We start from the raw sequence: 16,386 nt of genomic DNA, 5'->3' as shown, positions 1-16,386 counted from the left end.
GCTGCTGTCATGTCATGCCTAAATTTGCTAATCTTGCCAATGAAGAAATCCTTAAAGTAATTGGCAATATCAGTGGGTTTTGTGATGAATGAGCCATCTGATTCAATGAATGATAGAGCTGAGTTAACCTTTTTGCACCAAATTTCATTTAAGGTGCTCCAAAGCTTTTTACTATCATTCTTCATGTAATTTCTCTTTGTTCCATAGTATAGCTTCTTCTTCTTTTTATTCAGTTTAGTCACATGATTTCTCAATTTGCAGTACGTTTGCCAATGGGTTGTGCAGCCAGACTTATTTGCCATTCCTTTTGCCTCCCCTCTCCTCATCAATCCACGGGGATTTAACAGTTTTTGCAGACATTTTCTTCATGGGTGCATGCTTATTAGTAACTGGAATAAGCAATTTCATTAATGTGTCAAGTGCAGCGTCTGATTGCACCTCATTACACACCACAGGCCAAAAACTATTCTTTACATCAACAACATTGGAATCACTACAAAACATACTTCTTGTATGACCACTAAATTAGGCACAGTCTTTGGAACTTTGGTTTTCCTAGATATGGCTACTATATTGTGATCACTACAGCCGATGGATTTGGAAACTGCTTTAAAGAACATTTCTGCAGCATTAGTAAAGATTTGACCAATACATGTTGATGATATTATTCCTGTTCTGTTTGTAACTACCCTGGTAGGTTGACTGATAACCTGAGCCAGTTTGCAGGCACTAGTTACAGTTTGAAGCTTTTTCTTGAGTGGGCAGCTTGATGAAAGCCAGTCAATATTTAAATCACCCAGAAAATATACCTCTCTGTTGATATCACATACATTATCAAGCATTTCACACATTATCCAGATACTGACTGTTAGCACTTGCTGGTCTATAGCAGCTTCCCACAAGAAAAGGCTTTAGGTGAGGCAGAGGAACCTGTAGCCATATTACTTCAAAGGTATTTAACATGAGATCGTCTCTAAGCTTTACAGGAATGTGGTTCTTAATATAAAAGGAAACACTTCCACCATTGGCATTTCTGTATTTTCGGTATATTTTATAACCATGTATTGCTACCACTGTATCATCAAAGGTATTATCTAAGTGAGTTCAAAAGCACAATACATTTTTCATCCAAATGGCAGCCCCGCCACTTGATTTGCTATCATGCTGAGGGATGGGGCTGGAGAAGTGTAACCACTGTCAAATTCATGGAGATATGGATGCAAACTTTTACAGTCCATGAAATCAACATATTTTTAAGCAATACATGCTTGTTTAAAAAAAGGGCATAGATACAAACCACAGAGTACAACATCTGTATTTTTGGTTATGATGGGGTAAGTCAATTGTTGGCTGCTCAATTCATCTGATAAATTGTATTATTTAAGAATCAATAGATACATAAAATGTATAAAAATTATGTTAAAAATGCATTCTCTCACGTGATTTCTGACCTAAATTTTGGACTGGTGAATGACAGTGCTCAGCACCGCCACATAGTTGCAGCATCTTCTGTCTTTCATGTCTGTTTCCTATCCATAATTGATCAGTCAGTCCACCCATAAAAAAATGAGCCAAAGTGATTTACATAGAATAATCACAATCATAATTTGTGTTGATCTGACGAACACCAATAACCCAGTGAAAAAAAAAAAATTTGTTGGGATTTTTTTTAATTGTTATTATCAATTGAACAGTATGATTCTACAAATGCGAGAATTCACCAATAACCAAAATAAGGGTTGCACGCTTGTGAGATCTTCACTTAATATTCTTGGAAACAGACATGGGGTTTATCTATTAGATTAATCCCTATACATTTTTTCTGAGGTAATACAGTACACCCCTGCCTCATCGTCCCGCAATACAATTAGGGGCCAATAAAGCTATCTCATGTTTACTTACAGTTCTTTCTATCTGGAAAACCTCACGCCACTAAATGTCACCCCATGAGCCACACACCAAAACAACCATTTTATACCACAACCTCCCTCTTACCTCCACCCACACACACCTTCTGGAATCATTTCCTCAGACCACACACACGCATGCAGGCACGCACACACACACACATTAATCAACAGTACATTTACAGGCACACAGATTAATGAGGGCGTACTCAACAAAAACATAATCACAACATCAGTATACCTCCAAAAGTACAATTAAAAACATACATTTAAAATAACTGAATCTTCGTGTGACATAAATATATTTTGCCTCTCTTCGTTTTAGTTTAACAAGATTCCAATTACGGAATCTGAAGTTCTTACTGTGAAAAACATTGGGCCATTCTAGTCCTATAATTGGTGATCCATAATCATGTTAGACAACAAGGCAAGTCACAATACATTCTCCAAACTATTCTAGCAAAATCCTCATTCTTTACAATAAATAGTAAAGTTCTTGAAAAGAGCGAGATTCCGCTCACATAAATGTAATCTTATAACGAAATGCACAAATTTTCACAAAAAAATGTCAACAATGGAATTGTATAGCTTTTGCTCTACACATTGAAATGTGAGAAAAGTAGATTTTGTTACATTTGCTTTGGTGAATGTCACTTTACAAGGACAGCTTTGATTGATGTCCTTTCTGATACTAGGCTTTTGAATCCAAAAAGCCAATATGAATAATAATATCATAGCTTTGGGTTTGAAATAGTTTGTGGATTCTCTGAGAAACACAATTGTCTTACTTGTCATATCCCAAGTCAGATCAAATGTGAGATTCAGCATTCCTGAAAATAAATTAAAATACACACACGGGCACACAAATACAGACGCATGTACATTACACATACACGCCATGACATCATAAGTCAGCACTATGACATCGCAAACACTGGCTTTGACATCTTCATGCGGTTTGTCTTTTCACTTTGATTGCATCTGCTTTTTTAAATCAAGAATACAAAAGGTTAAAATCCACTAGAAAGATGAATATTCAAAATCCAGGAAACATTGAGCTTCACAGAGAAAAAAAAATAGGGGAACTAATAATCATGGTGATGATAATAATAATCAAAGAGTAAATCTATAGTAATCATAACCATGACCATAAACACAAACACATATCATAGAGTTTTAAAAACATTGTCTGGCTGAAAGTAATACATTTTTGTCTTTATCCAGTCACAGTTAAAGGGGAGAGCCGAAATACTATACAAAGATTTTGTAAATACTATGGTCTCATTATCCCTTCAGTCAAAGTTGAGAGTTCAACCCTTTCAAAATTGGCCAAAAATGACCACATCTTCCATTTTATAATCCGTCAAACCCACAAAAAAATAAACTTTTGTAAATGTACAAAATACGACATTAGGTCCACCCCCACCCCTGCAATGTAAAAAAACAATAATATGATGGCTTTTTGTCACACTCAATGTCAACCTCACGAGGGCACAAAGTAGCTTTGCAGCATTGACTCTGTTTTCTTCACACTTACAAAATGTGTCAGTCATTTCTGCAGTGTTGCACAAACCTTCTCCAACATTGACACAGAATAAGGAAAAAGCCAACATAGTACAGACCACAGACACACATAAAGAGTTTTCAGAATAGCCCTTGGTGTTAAGTGTCCATTGTCTTCTGTTCTCCCTTGTCCCACCTTCCTCCAAATATTGTGAACGGTTCGAGTTTCAGAAACAGTCATGTGGAATTCAGAGAAGTCTGAGTAGTGATTGGTATATTAACTACTAACAAATCAATGTTTTACCTCACGATCCTGGTAAACAGCTCAGAAAGGATTATCAATGGAGCAGGTGCTTGGCTGGTTTTGGGGATTGTTTGAAGGGACAGACCCATGGGCAGGTATGGCTAAACAAAGCCGTTGCATTAGCCAATAGGTAAATCCTCTGTATGGCAGTGTCCCTCAAAATTAACGCATCTTCACTGAGCTTTCATTCTCATGTGGTCAACAATTTTGTTTCGTTTTTTTCCCTTTCAGGTGGTCTTTAACTCCTTAAAAACATGACTGACATTGTGTATCGAATAACAGTGTCAAAGCATCTCTGTGTGACTATAAACATAACTGGAATCAGCTCCACAGTTTGGAAACTGACCTCATTTGAGACTTGGGTCTCTATGGGAATGACAGCCATCACATCGACCAGCCAGCCAATCAGGCGAGGGTGCAAAGGTCATGCAGCAAAGTTATATTTGTGTCAAATCATGCTAATAATAACTGAAGAAATCCAGCCATAATCAAGAGGTTCAACCCTTACATGACCTTATACAAAACGTCTGCAGACTGAGTTATGGCTGTAGTGTGAGATTGTGGTAGCTAGCAACAGTACTCCAAATATGTCTATTTTCAAGTTGTCCAATCAAAAATTAGGAAAGTGACAATGGGCAACTCAAATGTCCACTCAGTGTCAGCCATTAAGTCATCAGGCTATAGCTGTGTGATACCCACCCCCAGAATACACCTACTGTCTAACAGGGCTTTATTCCTTTACAAAAACCAACAATTTACAGTCTTGTATTTTCTTTTTTACAAAACTCAAACCACCATCACATTGTTCTGCATTCCATTGACATCTCAGTGTCTGTTCAGATTCAAAGACAGTTTAGTTCTCTCTGTTAGAGCAACAAGAAACTCAATAACCATTTATTCATTTCATCCACTAGTAAAAGTCATCATGTCCTCGGATAATGTTTCAATTGCACGAAAAACTTTTTGAAATTGTTCCTTTTTTGCTCTATACATGGCCCTTTTTCTTTCTCCCTCCTCAACAATATGGTTGAATATTCTCTTCCCCAAGACTCACAATAACATGAATCAAATCAATAGGCTTCATTCAACATTTCATCTAATAATTCAATTTTCTTAGTGGTTTCTTTCTATCATTGCCCTTTTCTGTGTTTCCTGGCAACAGGTAACAATGGCATCCACTCTTCTCTCACGTCTTTCATTCTTGTTGGGACGTAGTATCCCCGTCATATCCTTCTCTCTCATCAGCTTTCCCATGTCTCTTGTTTCTTCTTCTACTCATCTATCTTTCCATCATGCCCCAATTGACCTTCTCTTCCTCTCCCTTTCCTTTCTGTGTGAACACTTTCAGCTTGAACATTCTCAACACGACCTTCATCTCTCCTTCACCGTTGACTTTAGTCTCTCACACAGTCACCTCGTTCTTACTAGCCGTCCTCAATGTCTGGCCCCCTCCTCCGCCACCGGGGATGTATTGGAGCTGTTCGATGGTGTTCTGCCTCTTGGTGGCGAATGCCATCCTCCGCACGTTGTGGCCCCCGATGGTCCCCGCCCCGCTCCCTTGCCCTACCCCGGCCCCTGGTCCGTGCCCATGAGGGTCCCCCCAGCTTCCTACCGGGTGGCCCGTCACACTCATCTCCAGCTCGTGGCCCGATGTGGGGTGGGAGTTCATCTTGATCATGTGATGGCGGTCCAGCGAGGGTGTGACGCAGATGTTCTGCTGTGATTGGGCCTTGTGGCTGAGGCATCCCATTGTCGGGACCCCCATCCCCCCAAATTCCCCCATCCCGCTCATACCCACCATACCGCCCAATCCTGGCATGCCCATGCCCACCATCCTCTCCTCCAGACGGTCGGGCGAGACTAGGAGTCTCTCGTGGGACTTGCGAAGCGTCTGTGATGTGGAGCTCTTGCTGGTGGTCATAGCCTTGTAGTACTGGTGCTGCTGGTTCTTGGAGAGTCTAGAGAGGGTGTTGCCCTCGCCAAGTGCTAGGAGCTGGTCCTGGGACATGACCCTCCGCGGGGCCTTGTCGAAGGCAGCCTGGTACCCCGACGACTGGGCTGGCAGAGGGTAGGGGTTTGGGGTGGATGTGGGCACGTGGATATGTGTCCGGGAGGAGTGGAGGGGGAGGGTACCCCTGGCTCCGAGAGTGTAGTCACCGCCCCAGTGGAGGTGGTGCTGGGAGGAGTGGAACGACAGAGGGGCGTTGTTAGGTCGTCGCTTCGATGAGTAGTAGCCAGAGTAGTCCTCCAGATCTTTCTCTGTTGTTTTTTTTGGGGGGGGGGGGGGGGGGTTGAGTTTTTAAAGAAAGACGATGAAAGAAACAAATGTAGAAATAACAGTTAGTGAAATTCATTCATTATTAGGTGAAACAAAGTGTTCCAACATTTCTCGTCCTAAGTCTTTAATCTTTAAAGACTTTCCCTGGACTGAGCTCCCTGAAAGCAAACTGAAATGTGACCATTAGCCAACCGTTGGTTCCTCTTTCTCCGTTTATTCTACAACCCCCCTATACATCCTCCCTATTACATAGTTTTCTGGGGCACCTACTCTAGACAAACAAGTCTTTATCAACGCCCATTCTATAGACTATAACAGCCTACATTAAAGGCACAACAAAAGAGAATACGTCTGACACACACCGCCGGCCGCTGCTTCTCGCCTGTTATTGCTTCTTCCACACACATATCTCTGGAGCTCTCTCTCTAACAACCCCCCCCCCTCCCTCACCACTAGCGGCTGCCACCCAGACACTCAGCCCTCACTCCGGCCCCTCCCCCACCGCCCCCCTCCTCACCGAGCCTCTTCAGGGAGCTGTAGCGGCTGATCTCAGGTTTCATGGCCGCCTCGTAGGAGGGGGGAAGCTGGGCCAGGTTGTGGAAGGAGTGCGAGAAAGGGGGTTGCGGGTGCATGCCGGAGTTGTTGTGCTTGCCGGTGAGGAGGGTCCCCGTGGAGGCCAGCTGGGCGTTGTTCATGCGGGGCACGCGCTCTGGAAGAGCAAGAGGAGGAAGAGGAAGACATTTTCAAAGACCCGACACACACGGGAGCATTAACCAGGTCCCTAACACACAGGGATACATTTAGAATGACCTAACATGTTTATTAACATAATATATACAGTATGAGTACGTTTATAAGGACCTAATATACACACACACACACACACACACACACACACACACACACATTTACAAGGACCTAACACATATATGGTGAGTAGCTACATTTATAACGTGCCAACATGTACTTAAAATGACCTTAAAGGTACATATGCATTGACGAAACGTGCCAATTCATCACAAATTACTAGTCTTAGAGAATTGCTGCCATTTGTAATTTGTACATTTTCACGTCATTCTAAGGCGACTAGTATGAGGTAACATATAAAACAAGCCAAGATGATTGTCTGACACTGGCCATTGACGATGTACAATAATGGGCAATAACAGCCAAGAATATCTTTATAACCACTGAGGGAGCACACGGGAGACATTGACCACTGTGGAGTAACACGTGCAGGCTTCGGGTCACTGACTTCACTCACGCCAAGGCCCATAGTGTAAGTAAGCACACTTACACCACAAACGGATACAGTACATAGCGCATACTGAGACACTTACGAGGGAGACGCACACACAGAGTGAGTGGGAGCACTGAAACAGCGACAGTGTTAAGGAAACAGCGACTGTGCTGAGGGGAAAAACACCCGATGGTACATGTACAACACCAGACAGACGTGTCACGAGGCCAACTCACACACCCGCCGCCTGTGTCAGCCAGTTCGGCTTACCCTTAGCAGCTGAGTGTTTGGGACTGGAACCAGACACCTGGATAAAATTGTGGTGCAAGTTGCCAACTGCAAGAGAGCACAGCGAACACTGACGGTACAGCCACTTGTGCGTGTACGCGTGAAGCATGAGCATTGTTTGCGTGTGTGGTGGAGTGTGTGCGGTGGGATTACGTGAGCGTGTTCAGAGTGCAAGCATTGTTGAGCGTGACTCCATACAGCCAGCGTTACCAGGCTACTGCGTCCACCACCGCTGTCCGCGGTCATCACTGTAAGGGTTCGTATACATCTGAAAACAGGCTATTACTGTGTCATTACAATGCAATAACAGCATTAGTGTTCTGACACTAACAGTGTTATGACATTGTTATTACAGTGTTGTCACTCACTGCGGTTGTCTTTGCTCTGGAGCACCGGGGTGTAGAGGTTCTTGGGGGGACGACCGAGGCCGTCTCCTACGGTGGCGTTGGTCAGGACGCTGCTGTCGTTCCTCTCCCCCTGTTGGACTGGGCTGGCCTGGCTGCGTAGGATGTCCACCAGGGCTCTGGGAGAAGGAAAAGAGAAGAGGAGGGGAGCGGAAAAAATCATGGACAAGGGCGAGAGAGTAGAACAAACTACTTTCCGTTCAAAAGTAGAGCATTCGACTTAGCTGGCCACAAATGTAAAATGTGCTACTTGTTCATTGATTGTGGTTCAGTTTCATCACCCCTGTGGCTTGTGACCTCAATGGATTTAAAAGACTAAAAGCCACTGACAGACCCACATACACCCATTTCAGACAGTGGTTACTGATCGTTTGCTCAAAGACAATTCTCCATTCTTTTCTCACCTGGGCATGTTGATGTCTCTGTTCCGGGGTCGTCGGGATATCTTGTGGAAGGCCACCTTGATGCCCACTGCCACCACTAGGGTGAAGGAGATCACCCCTCCGATCACGTACGCCGTGCTGTTGCTCTGCTGCTGCAGCTGCTCCGAGTCTGGGTCACCCCGGTTCCCCGACAGCGGGGGGTTCGTCTGCGGTGTGTCAAGCCACCCAGGCGAGTTGTAGTTGTTGCACGACTCCTGGTCCAGGCGGCTACGCTGGTGATCACAACAGTAACGGTAGTGGCAGGTGCCGCAGCAGTAGATGTAGGTGCCCTTGGAGCAGTTGAAAGTGCTGTCTAACTGGCCCATGACATCGTAGTAGGCCCGACACACGTCCACATCCACCAGGCGCCGGGGGGGTGGAGCCACCTGGGCAGCACCCAGAGGGGGCTTGAGGGCGTCAGCTGCCGTCATGTTCTGAGGGAGCTTGATCTGGGGGAGGGGCTTGGGGAGCGTTTCGGGTTCTTTCGGCTCGCCGTCGTGAGCGTCCTCCATCTCAGCCGCTTTAGGCGCCACCTTCGCCCCCCCCGGGGGCGGCGGCATCGGTTTGTTCCCAAAGCCGGTGAGGAGGAACAGGGTGGTGCCGCTGGGGCCGCCGTTGGATGAGCGGCGCTCTGTGGTGATGGTGACGGCGGAAAGGACGAGGCCGGACACAAGGAAAAATATGAGGGAGTTGCTAAACATCCTTCTGTAGGTTCTTGGCCTCATTTTTCAACGTTTCAGCGTTTCTGAGCCAAAGTTTTTTCTTAAGGCCCGCCGGGTGTTCAAATATCAAGGTCCTCTTCCAAGAAGGAAAGTGTCTTCTTTGAATTTCACTGGAGTGTAAGTCTAAAAATATAAAAAGCTTCTACTCAAGGTTTCAATTGGAATACGATGAACTAATCCTTTGTTAGTGCTTCCGTGTACAGAACACACACTAGTGTGGGTGTTTTTACGTTGTTTAAAAGTGTTTTTTTTTGTTTGTTCAAGCAATGCGTGTGGCGTGTAACTTGTATGTATTTATGTAAACATATCTCTCAAGCTCTCAATACAAATCTATTCTCGTTCGTAAGCAGCTTATGTAAAAGTTGAGGTTTTATATATTCCTATATTTATACGTTCTAGACCTTAGCATGTACTGGCCTGTATTATGGCTATACTTGTGAAAGGACCATTTGAAGTTTGTCTCGACAACTTCAACTTAGTACACAAAAACAAAATAGATGATGAGGAGGCTGGAAAATGTATATATTGTAAACATCAGTCAATAAAGTGTTATTTTATGGAATGGTAAGAGTAATGATAATGTTTGTGGCCTCTACTGTGCAGACCTCACTCAAATGGCAAGTGTGGGTTGTCTTTCTTTATGAGAGGCAGTATTATCTTGTAAACAAAATCAATGTGTAAACATTTCGTACCCTTCGGAGTTTTTTGAACTATCCCACAAAGTTATGAATAAGGTAGCAAGCAAATCCTATTTGAAGGGCAGGTGTAGTCTGTAAACATTAAGGGTTGTACGTAAACTTCATTTTCTTTATTTGAGTACTTTTCACCTATGCTTAATTGTATATTTTCACTTGGAATTGGCACTTCAGTTTTCCGTTGTAGGTATTTGACCCGCAAACCTTAATGTAAAACTTTGTGTGAATTGTAAACAATGGTGTTGGCAGCTTTAGGTGTCTCTAATTCATCATGTCCATACATGTGCTAGAACAGATTGGTTTATTATCTGTATTAGCTTGATAGTGTCATTTCTTCTGCACTGAGCTTTCTATTTGTTCACAAATCAACTTTTTGAATATTGAGAGAAGGGAAATAGAGAGACTTGGGATTCTAAATTCGTACTTAAATACAGTGGTTGAAAGCCTAAAAAAGGTTTGCACTATGAGAAAAGGACCAATCGCAAAAGCTTCTCACAAGGTCCGGTGAAAATGGGTACTGAAGAAATGTACCAAGCAGCATATATAGTTGAGACAAACTGGGACCACACAATTTACAACTAACTTAGTGAGAAAGGGAAAACTAAGATATAACACAGCGAGTGATGGACAAAATGAATAAAGGCTGTCGAAAATAGTAATTTCTGTTTGTTGGTGAATTAGGAAAAGGTGAGAGAGGGAAGGAGGGACTGGTGATGGGAGATGGAGGGACGAAAGGAGGCTACGGATCTATGTGCGTTTGATCCCCTTGCGGGAGTGTCTCTGCTCTGAGTTTAACTCGGCCCAACAGAATAGAACAAAGGTGGGCTTGGGCCCGGTTCTGGCAGGACAGCGCGGCTCCGCCCACAGAACAGACATGAAAATGTCTGGATTCATTCGTTCAATGCAGAATATGTGGAGAAAATGTACACTATGATATGGTCACTTTCCAGCCTAACCTAACCTGGGCTGATGACTACAGATACATGGTAATGGTGACCTAAACGAGAAAAGTAGAACAATCTAATATGAAAAGCTTTCTAAGCTATTTTCTTCTGAAAAACAAATGCAGGAAATGGTATCCTAGTGTCATATAAGCTCTTCACTGTATCCCTGAATGTATGAGCGCGTCTATATTTGAAGGTTACTATGTGAGATGTTGTTGATGCAAAGAAATCTTAAACATAGTAAGATGATAGTTCTAAATGTTGGGTCATAGTATGGCTGGTGTAATATGGCTTATGTGTTAAAGTGTATCTCCTTTGACAGACAACATCAATACGCTGAGGGGCTGTGTTGCATGTTTTGAGAGGAAGAAAAGAAGAACAAGTGTTTGAATATCATTCGGGTTAAAAGGAAACGGGGGCTTTTCAGATTGTTAAATGTGGTGTGCCTACATGTGCTGTATGGGAGAATGCTGGAGAGATGCTGACAGAGAGAAAAAAAAAGTGAGGTATATATTGAGGGAGATAAGCAAAGTAGCGACAGAATAGCAGCAAGGTCAATGGATCACGTTATATGTGACTTGTCTTGCCCTTCAGTCAGTCAAAGCCTAGTTCGATTGATCGATCTGGGGCCGAGCTATCAGAGCCTGAGCAAGTTTGTGAGTTATCACTGCTTACCATTCTCCAACTAATGTATTCATCCAAATCTGAAAGATTTTAGGAGCAGAAAAGTATTATTTTTTAAACTGACTGCAATAAATGTACATTTAACTACAGGCGTTAGGCTTACTCTCCACAATGTGGTTATAACTACTTTTTGATTGATAGAATGTTATAAGTTTATGTACACTTTGAGCTTCAATGCTATTTTGAAGTAATAAGGATATGAAATGTGCATTTTATGTGTTAGGGAGACTAATGAAAAATGACTATTTTGATATCGAATCTGAACGCTGTGTGAACTCAAGCTAACACTAAGTGAAACGTGAGGTATGAATGATACACGTGACTTTGGTAGTTTCGTTGTTGTCGTTATTTTTCTTTTTTCTTGCACAGTTCGTACGGCACCGGTTTTGGTCTCGCTCTAAACAAAACAGGGGGAAGAAAGAAAAACAGTCAGTGCAAATAAAGTTCCAAAATCACCCCCCCCCCCCACCAAAAAAATAAAAAAAAATAAAAAAGGGATGTAGAAGGTCCGTTGTAATTAGCAAACAGCCTCTGGATCTAAAGCGGGGGGAGAACGTCCCCTTAGTTGTTCCACCTGGCCAAGACTGTGATGATGCCGTAATCCAGCTTTGAGGTTCTTTCAGTTCTTTGCTTATTTTTCTTCTTCAAACTTCTTCTACGTCTTTACTTATTCTACATTGACACTGCAAAAAAGAAGAAGATAGCAAGCGGATCAACGGATGACCTTTTCTTCATCCACAGTTTAGACATCGCGTTTCTATTCTAGGAGAGTTTAGGTACAAGACATAAACTGAGTGTGCAAAACATTAAGGAACACCTGCTCTTTCCATGACATAGACTGACCGGGTGAATCCAGGTGAACGCTATAATCCCTTGTTGATGTCACATGTTAAATCCACTTTAAAATCAGTGTAGATGAAGGGGAGGAGACAGGTTAAAGAAGGATTTTTAAGTCTTGAGACAATTGAGACATGGATTGTGTATGTGTGCCGTTCAGAGGGTGAATGAGCAAGACAAAATATTTAAGTGCCTTTGAAAGGAGTATGGTAGTAGGTGCCAGGCGCTGCTGGGTTTTTCATGTTCAACAGTTTCCAGTGTGTATCCAAAAATGGTCCACCACCCAAAGGACATCCAGCCAACTTGATACAACTGTGGGAACCATTGGAGTCAACATGGGCCAGCATCCCTGTGGAACGCTTTTGACACCTTGTAGAGTCCATGCCCTGAATAAATTAGGCTGTTCTGAGGGCAAAAGTGGGGGGGTAAAACTCAATATTAGGAAGATGTCCTTAATGTTTTGTACACTCAGTGTACTAAAAGCACTGGTAATACCAACACTGAACAAGCATGCATGATTACTCCTACAAAAACAGTTGGCTAATAACTGGTATAAGCAGTAATTAACAAGTGCTAACATTCACTCTGTTTGGCTAAATCGATTCATGTTTCAGATTGCGCGATATCCACGGTGTAAAAATGACAATGCATGTTGCATTATTGCATTAATTTAAAGGCAACGATTGAATTTATTCAAATCATCATACTGTCAGCAAATCTGTAACATAATACAATTCGGAAAAGCTCATCCTTTCACACCAGACCTTGAATATCACAGTCATACACTCCTGAGGACTATAGTCTCCTACAGTCCTTCGTTAGGTAAGGACCTGCAAGATCACACTACATTAACATCAACTTCGAGAGAATAGACATGTTGTGACTTCAACAAAAAAAAAACAGCTAGGGACATGATGATGAGACACACCATATGGAGAGCACTGACACCGAGAGACGAGTGTCAGGGGAGAAGAGTAGGTCTCATAGTGAAGACTGGGCCTCAAGAGGAGACAAAAGGAGGGGAGAAGCCACAGATGTGAGCAGAGTGGGGGGGTCGCCCGGAATGGGAGTATCCTTTCGAAATGGGAGGAGGAAAAAAGGAGGCAAAGCTGGGTTGGAGGCCCTAACAGTGGAGTCTCTTGTCCTGAAAAGTTAAGGGTGCCTTTAAAATCACTGACTGCCCTGGGGGGCCATTTGCATTCCGTTTCCTGGATGCAGCAATTAAGAAGGTATTGACAACAGCTGATCTCCTCTAATGTGATGCTTTCTAGGCAGAACCATCAGTTTCGACAGACACACCACTCGCCCTGGCCACAAATAGGGAGATGTTATGAGTCTGTTCGGTTCCATATGGAACAGAGAATTCCGAACATGTACGCTGCTTGAGCATCTGCATATGCCTGGCCCCTACCGCGAGCACACAGGTCTTAAAGAGACAGCGCACATGCTGGCACACAGCGTGTTAGCGTTACACCGAACCCCCCTCGCTCCCACCTCCCTCCCTCCCGCTCTCTCTCTGCCAGTGAGTGGGCTGGAGCAGGCTCTCAGAATAGCACTGCAGCATTGAACGATAGGAACGTTAGGAAGAGTGAGAAAGGGAACGAAAGGGAAGGAGCAACACTGTTCTCCACTTTCTCTCTATATCAACACATATCCGTCTATACATTGTCTTATCGATGCCCTCTGTTGTACAATGGGCTTTGCTTCACCTCTCCTCCTTTCCCAAGGATCTCTCCATCTCGCCCTCCTCCCAGGCTGCTCAGTGTCAGATGTTTGTCCACCCCACCGCTCCTCTTGTTCGTCCACCCTACCCCACCTTTTCTCCACATCTCTCTCTGGACTGAGGCATGCTGGTTCAAAAGGGAGTGCATTAGGATAGTGAGCAACAGCGTCCTTTGTAATTAGGTGTCAGCGTGCATAGGCCTCCGAAGACAAGGCATCATGAATTATGGAAGCAACTTAATTACCGTAGACCCATTACTGACTCCCTTGATAGTTAACGATAATTACCTTTAATACTGGGAAATGCTGTAGTATTTTTGACAATAATTGAAATATTGTGGCCGTTTCTAAATGTGCCATATCATGTAGCATTCATTGAGTTTAGTCTATAGGCTCTCTGTGGGAGATTATATATCGATTAACCTCCCACAGCTGAGGTTTTGGGCAGCAAACAGGTACCTCTATGTGACAATGTTATCAAAGTAAAACCATATCCATACACATTAAAGTTAGGCAGGCTTGCTGACCATGAGCATGATGGTACGGTTGGTGTGTCGACATTTGCATTCATGTGGCGTTGCTCATGTCGGGAACAAGTCATACTGTCATTGTGTGTCTAGGCAAATTCACACACTTCCATTTTCTATTGCTGCTAGATGACTTCATTTATGGGGGGAAACGGACAAGATAGACACAAAATGGGAGGGTAGTTATGGTGGTCGAGGCGCAAAGAGCGAGACCTGTTCACGTGCGCGTTTCATTAGGCAATGTTGCAGCACTAAACAGAAACAAAATGAAGGAACGACTTACCTGCGTGTGGCTGGTTGTATTCAAAGGGCAATAAGATGATGATCCATTTTTAGATGCGGTCGTCAGGCCCGTCACCATGTTTCTTTGAAATTAAACAAGGAAAAAAAATATTGTAGCACATCAATTGTTGCCAATACAATATTTCCAACATAAATTGAGTAAAAATGGCCCTACACTATGCCACATCAAAATAAAAGCCCATAGATTGGAGTTCACACGCGGATGCGCTGGTCTCTTCCAAATATTAAATAACTACACCAAAACTGTATGTGTGTCATATGGTCAAAAATAATTGTTATTGTAGTGTCTTCACTCAATTAATAATTAACTTCCATCCTAAATTGCGAGAGTCGTGTTTATCTATCCACTCGAATGAGGCTGTGGAAATCCGTTTTCATGCTTTTGAAGTTATGCAAACAGGAGAACATTAATCAGATTTTGTTCATTAAAAAGTGTTCAAAAGGTAGCTTTACCGGATGTCTAGTAGTCCATTCACCAACATTGGATCTTAATTGTGATTCCCGGAAAATAATTGATCATGCCTACATTTTCCATTGTAATTCCAGGTGAGGATGAAATTAATTTGTCTCGAAGGACATGCTTCTCTCCGAATAGACAGAAAATCGCACAATAATAAAAAAAACGAGAGGGAGGTCGTCTGAAAATATATTTTCTGATATCATTTAGTTAATCACATATTGCTATTTCCTTTTAGCGGTGACTATAATCCTCAATGCGCTCCCCCTTTGCTATAGAGGTTCCACCGCGTTGATAAAATTCATAAAAAGTGATTGCTTTCACAAAGGTCCGCCACACTCGATGCTCATTCATTGATAGGACAATATGGTAGGCCTACTTGTCCACGTTTCCATTTGTTAAGTGAGCAAAAGTATCTACCAATCGGTGACACGCTTTATTCCCAATGAGATATTTCTTTCGCGGAACCATTGGTTTACAAACGGGGATGGAATGGAATGGTTTAAACGCATGCACCAGGAGCGAACACGCACACGCCTTCAAAAAGCAAAATATTTCTGTTCTGTGTGCACAACAAAGCTCACTGAAAATAACAGTGGAATGCAAAAATCTAAAACACTAGCAAAGTGATGGGGGAAAATTGACACTGCTTTACAGCGTTTCATAGGGAAATAGATAGAGAGGGAAGAGTCTAGGATAATGCAGTGTCATTAGTTGCCTTGACAACCATGTCCATATATTTCAGCTAATTATGAATTTGATGGAAATTAGTAGATGCTTGTTCCCTTCTTCCCAGTCATTGCCCCATTCACTAAATGACGTCATCATAAGAAAAAAGGAAATATGCAAATATAAAAATTAACTTCAATTCGTTGCACAACCTGTTCCCAAATTCTCTCAGGCATGCCTTCCCTCAGTGACAGATAAATTACAGTACCCTGTAGGCTACATAAAATAGAACCGAACAGAGCAGAGTAGAAAATAATATGCATCAAAGTCTACCATAAAGTCCACCATTGGTGGAAGCATTATTATGTGACAGAGGCAGCAATATTGATCAGTGTAGCAGAACAGGAGCACACTGAAGGACTGTGTGGGGTCTGTGGCCCCACAGATCGTCTTCTATAACATGGTACACGGTGGCTCTTA

The 16,386-nt window shown here is 42.9% G+C and overlaps 1 protein-coding gene across 3 annotated transcripts; it reads right to left on the bottom strand.

Annotated features, from left to right (window-relative positions):
- Positions 1–1,653: 1,653 nt before the first annotated feature.
- Positions 1,654–15,704, bottom strand: LOC129819691 (protein shisa-7-like). 3 transcript variants are annotated; one of them, XM_055876175.1, is made up of 8 exons: positions 15,234–15,704; positions 14,761–14,842; positions 11,966–12,074; positions 8,329–11,788; positions 7,889–8,043; positions 7,503–7,568; positions 6,510–6,701; positions 1,654–5,973 (listed from the first exon to the last, which is right to left on the bottom strand). In XM_055876175.1, the coding sequence occupies exons 4-8, from the start codon at positions 9,069–9,071 to the stop codon at positions 5,117–5,119; spliced, it is 2,013 nt and encodes a 670-aa protein (XP_055732150.1). In that variant the 5' UTR covers positions 9,072–11,788; positions 11,966–12,074; positions 14,761–14,842; positions 15,234–15,704; the 3' UTR covers positions 1,654–5,116. The 3 variants fall into 3 exon arrangements, with proteins under 3 accessions (XP_055732150.1, XP_055732149.1, XP_055732152.1); XM_055876174.1 differs by having other exon boundaries at positions 8,329–12,074; XM_055876177.1 differs by lacking the exon at positions 7,503–7,568 and having other exon boundaries at positions 8,329–12,074; positions 15,234–15,703.
- Positions 15,705–16,386: the final 682 nt, after the last annotated feature.

Source organism: Salvelinus fontinalis, chromosome 22, assembly GCF_029448725.1.
Source record: "Salvelinus fontinalis isolate EN_2023a chromosome 22, ASM2944872v1, whole genome shotgun sequence".
Taxonomy (NCBI): domain Eukaryota; kingdom Metazoa; phylum Chordata; class Actinopteri; order Salmoniformes; family Salmonidae; genus Salvelinus; species Salvelinus fontinalis.
This window is presented reverse-complemented; position numbering and strand designations above follow the sequence as displayed.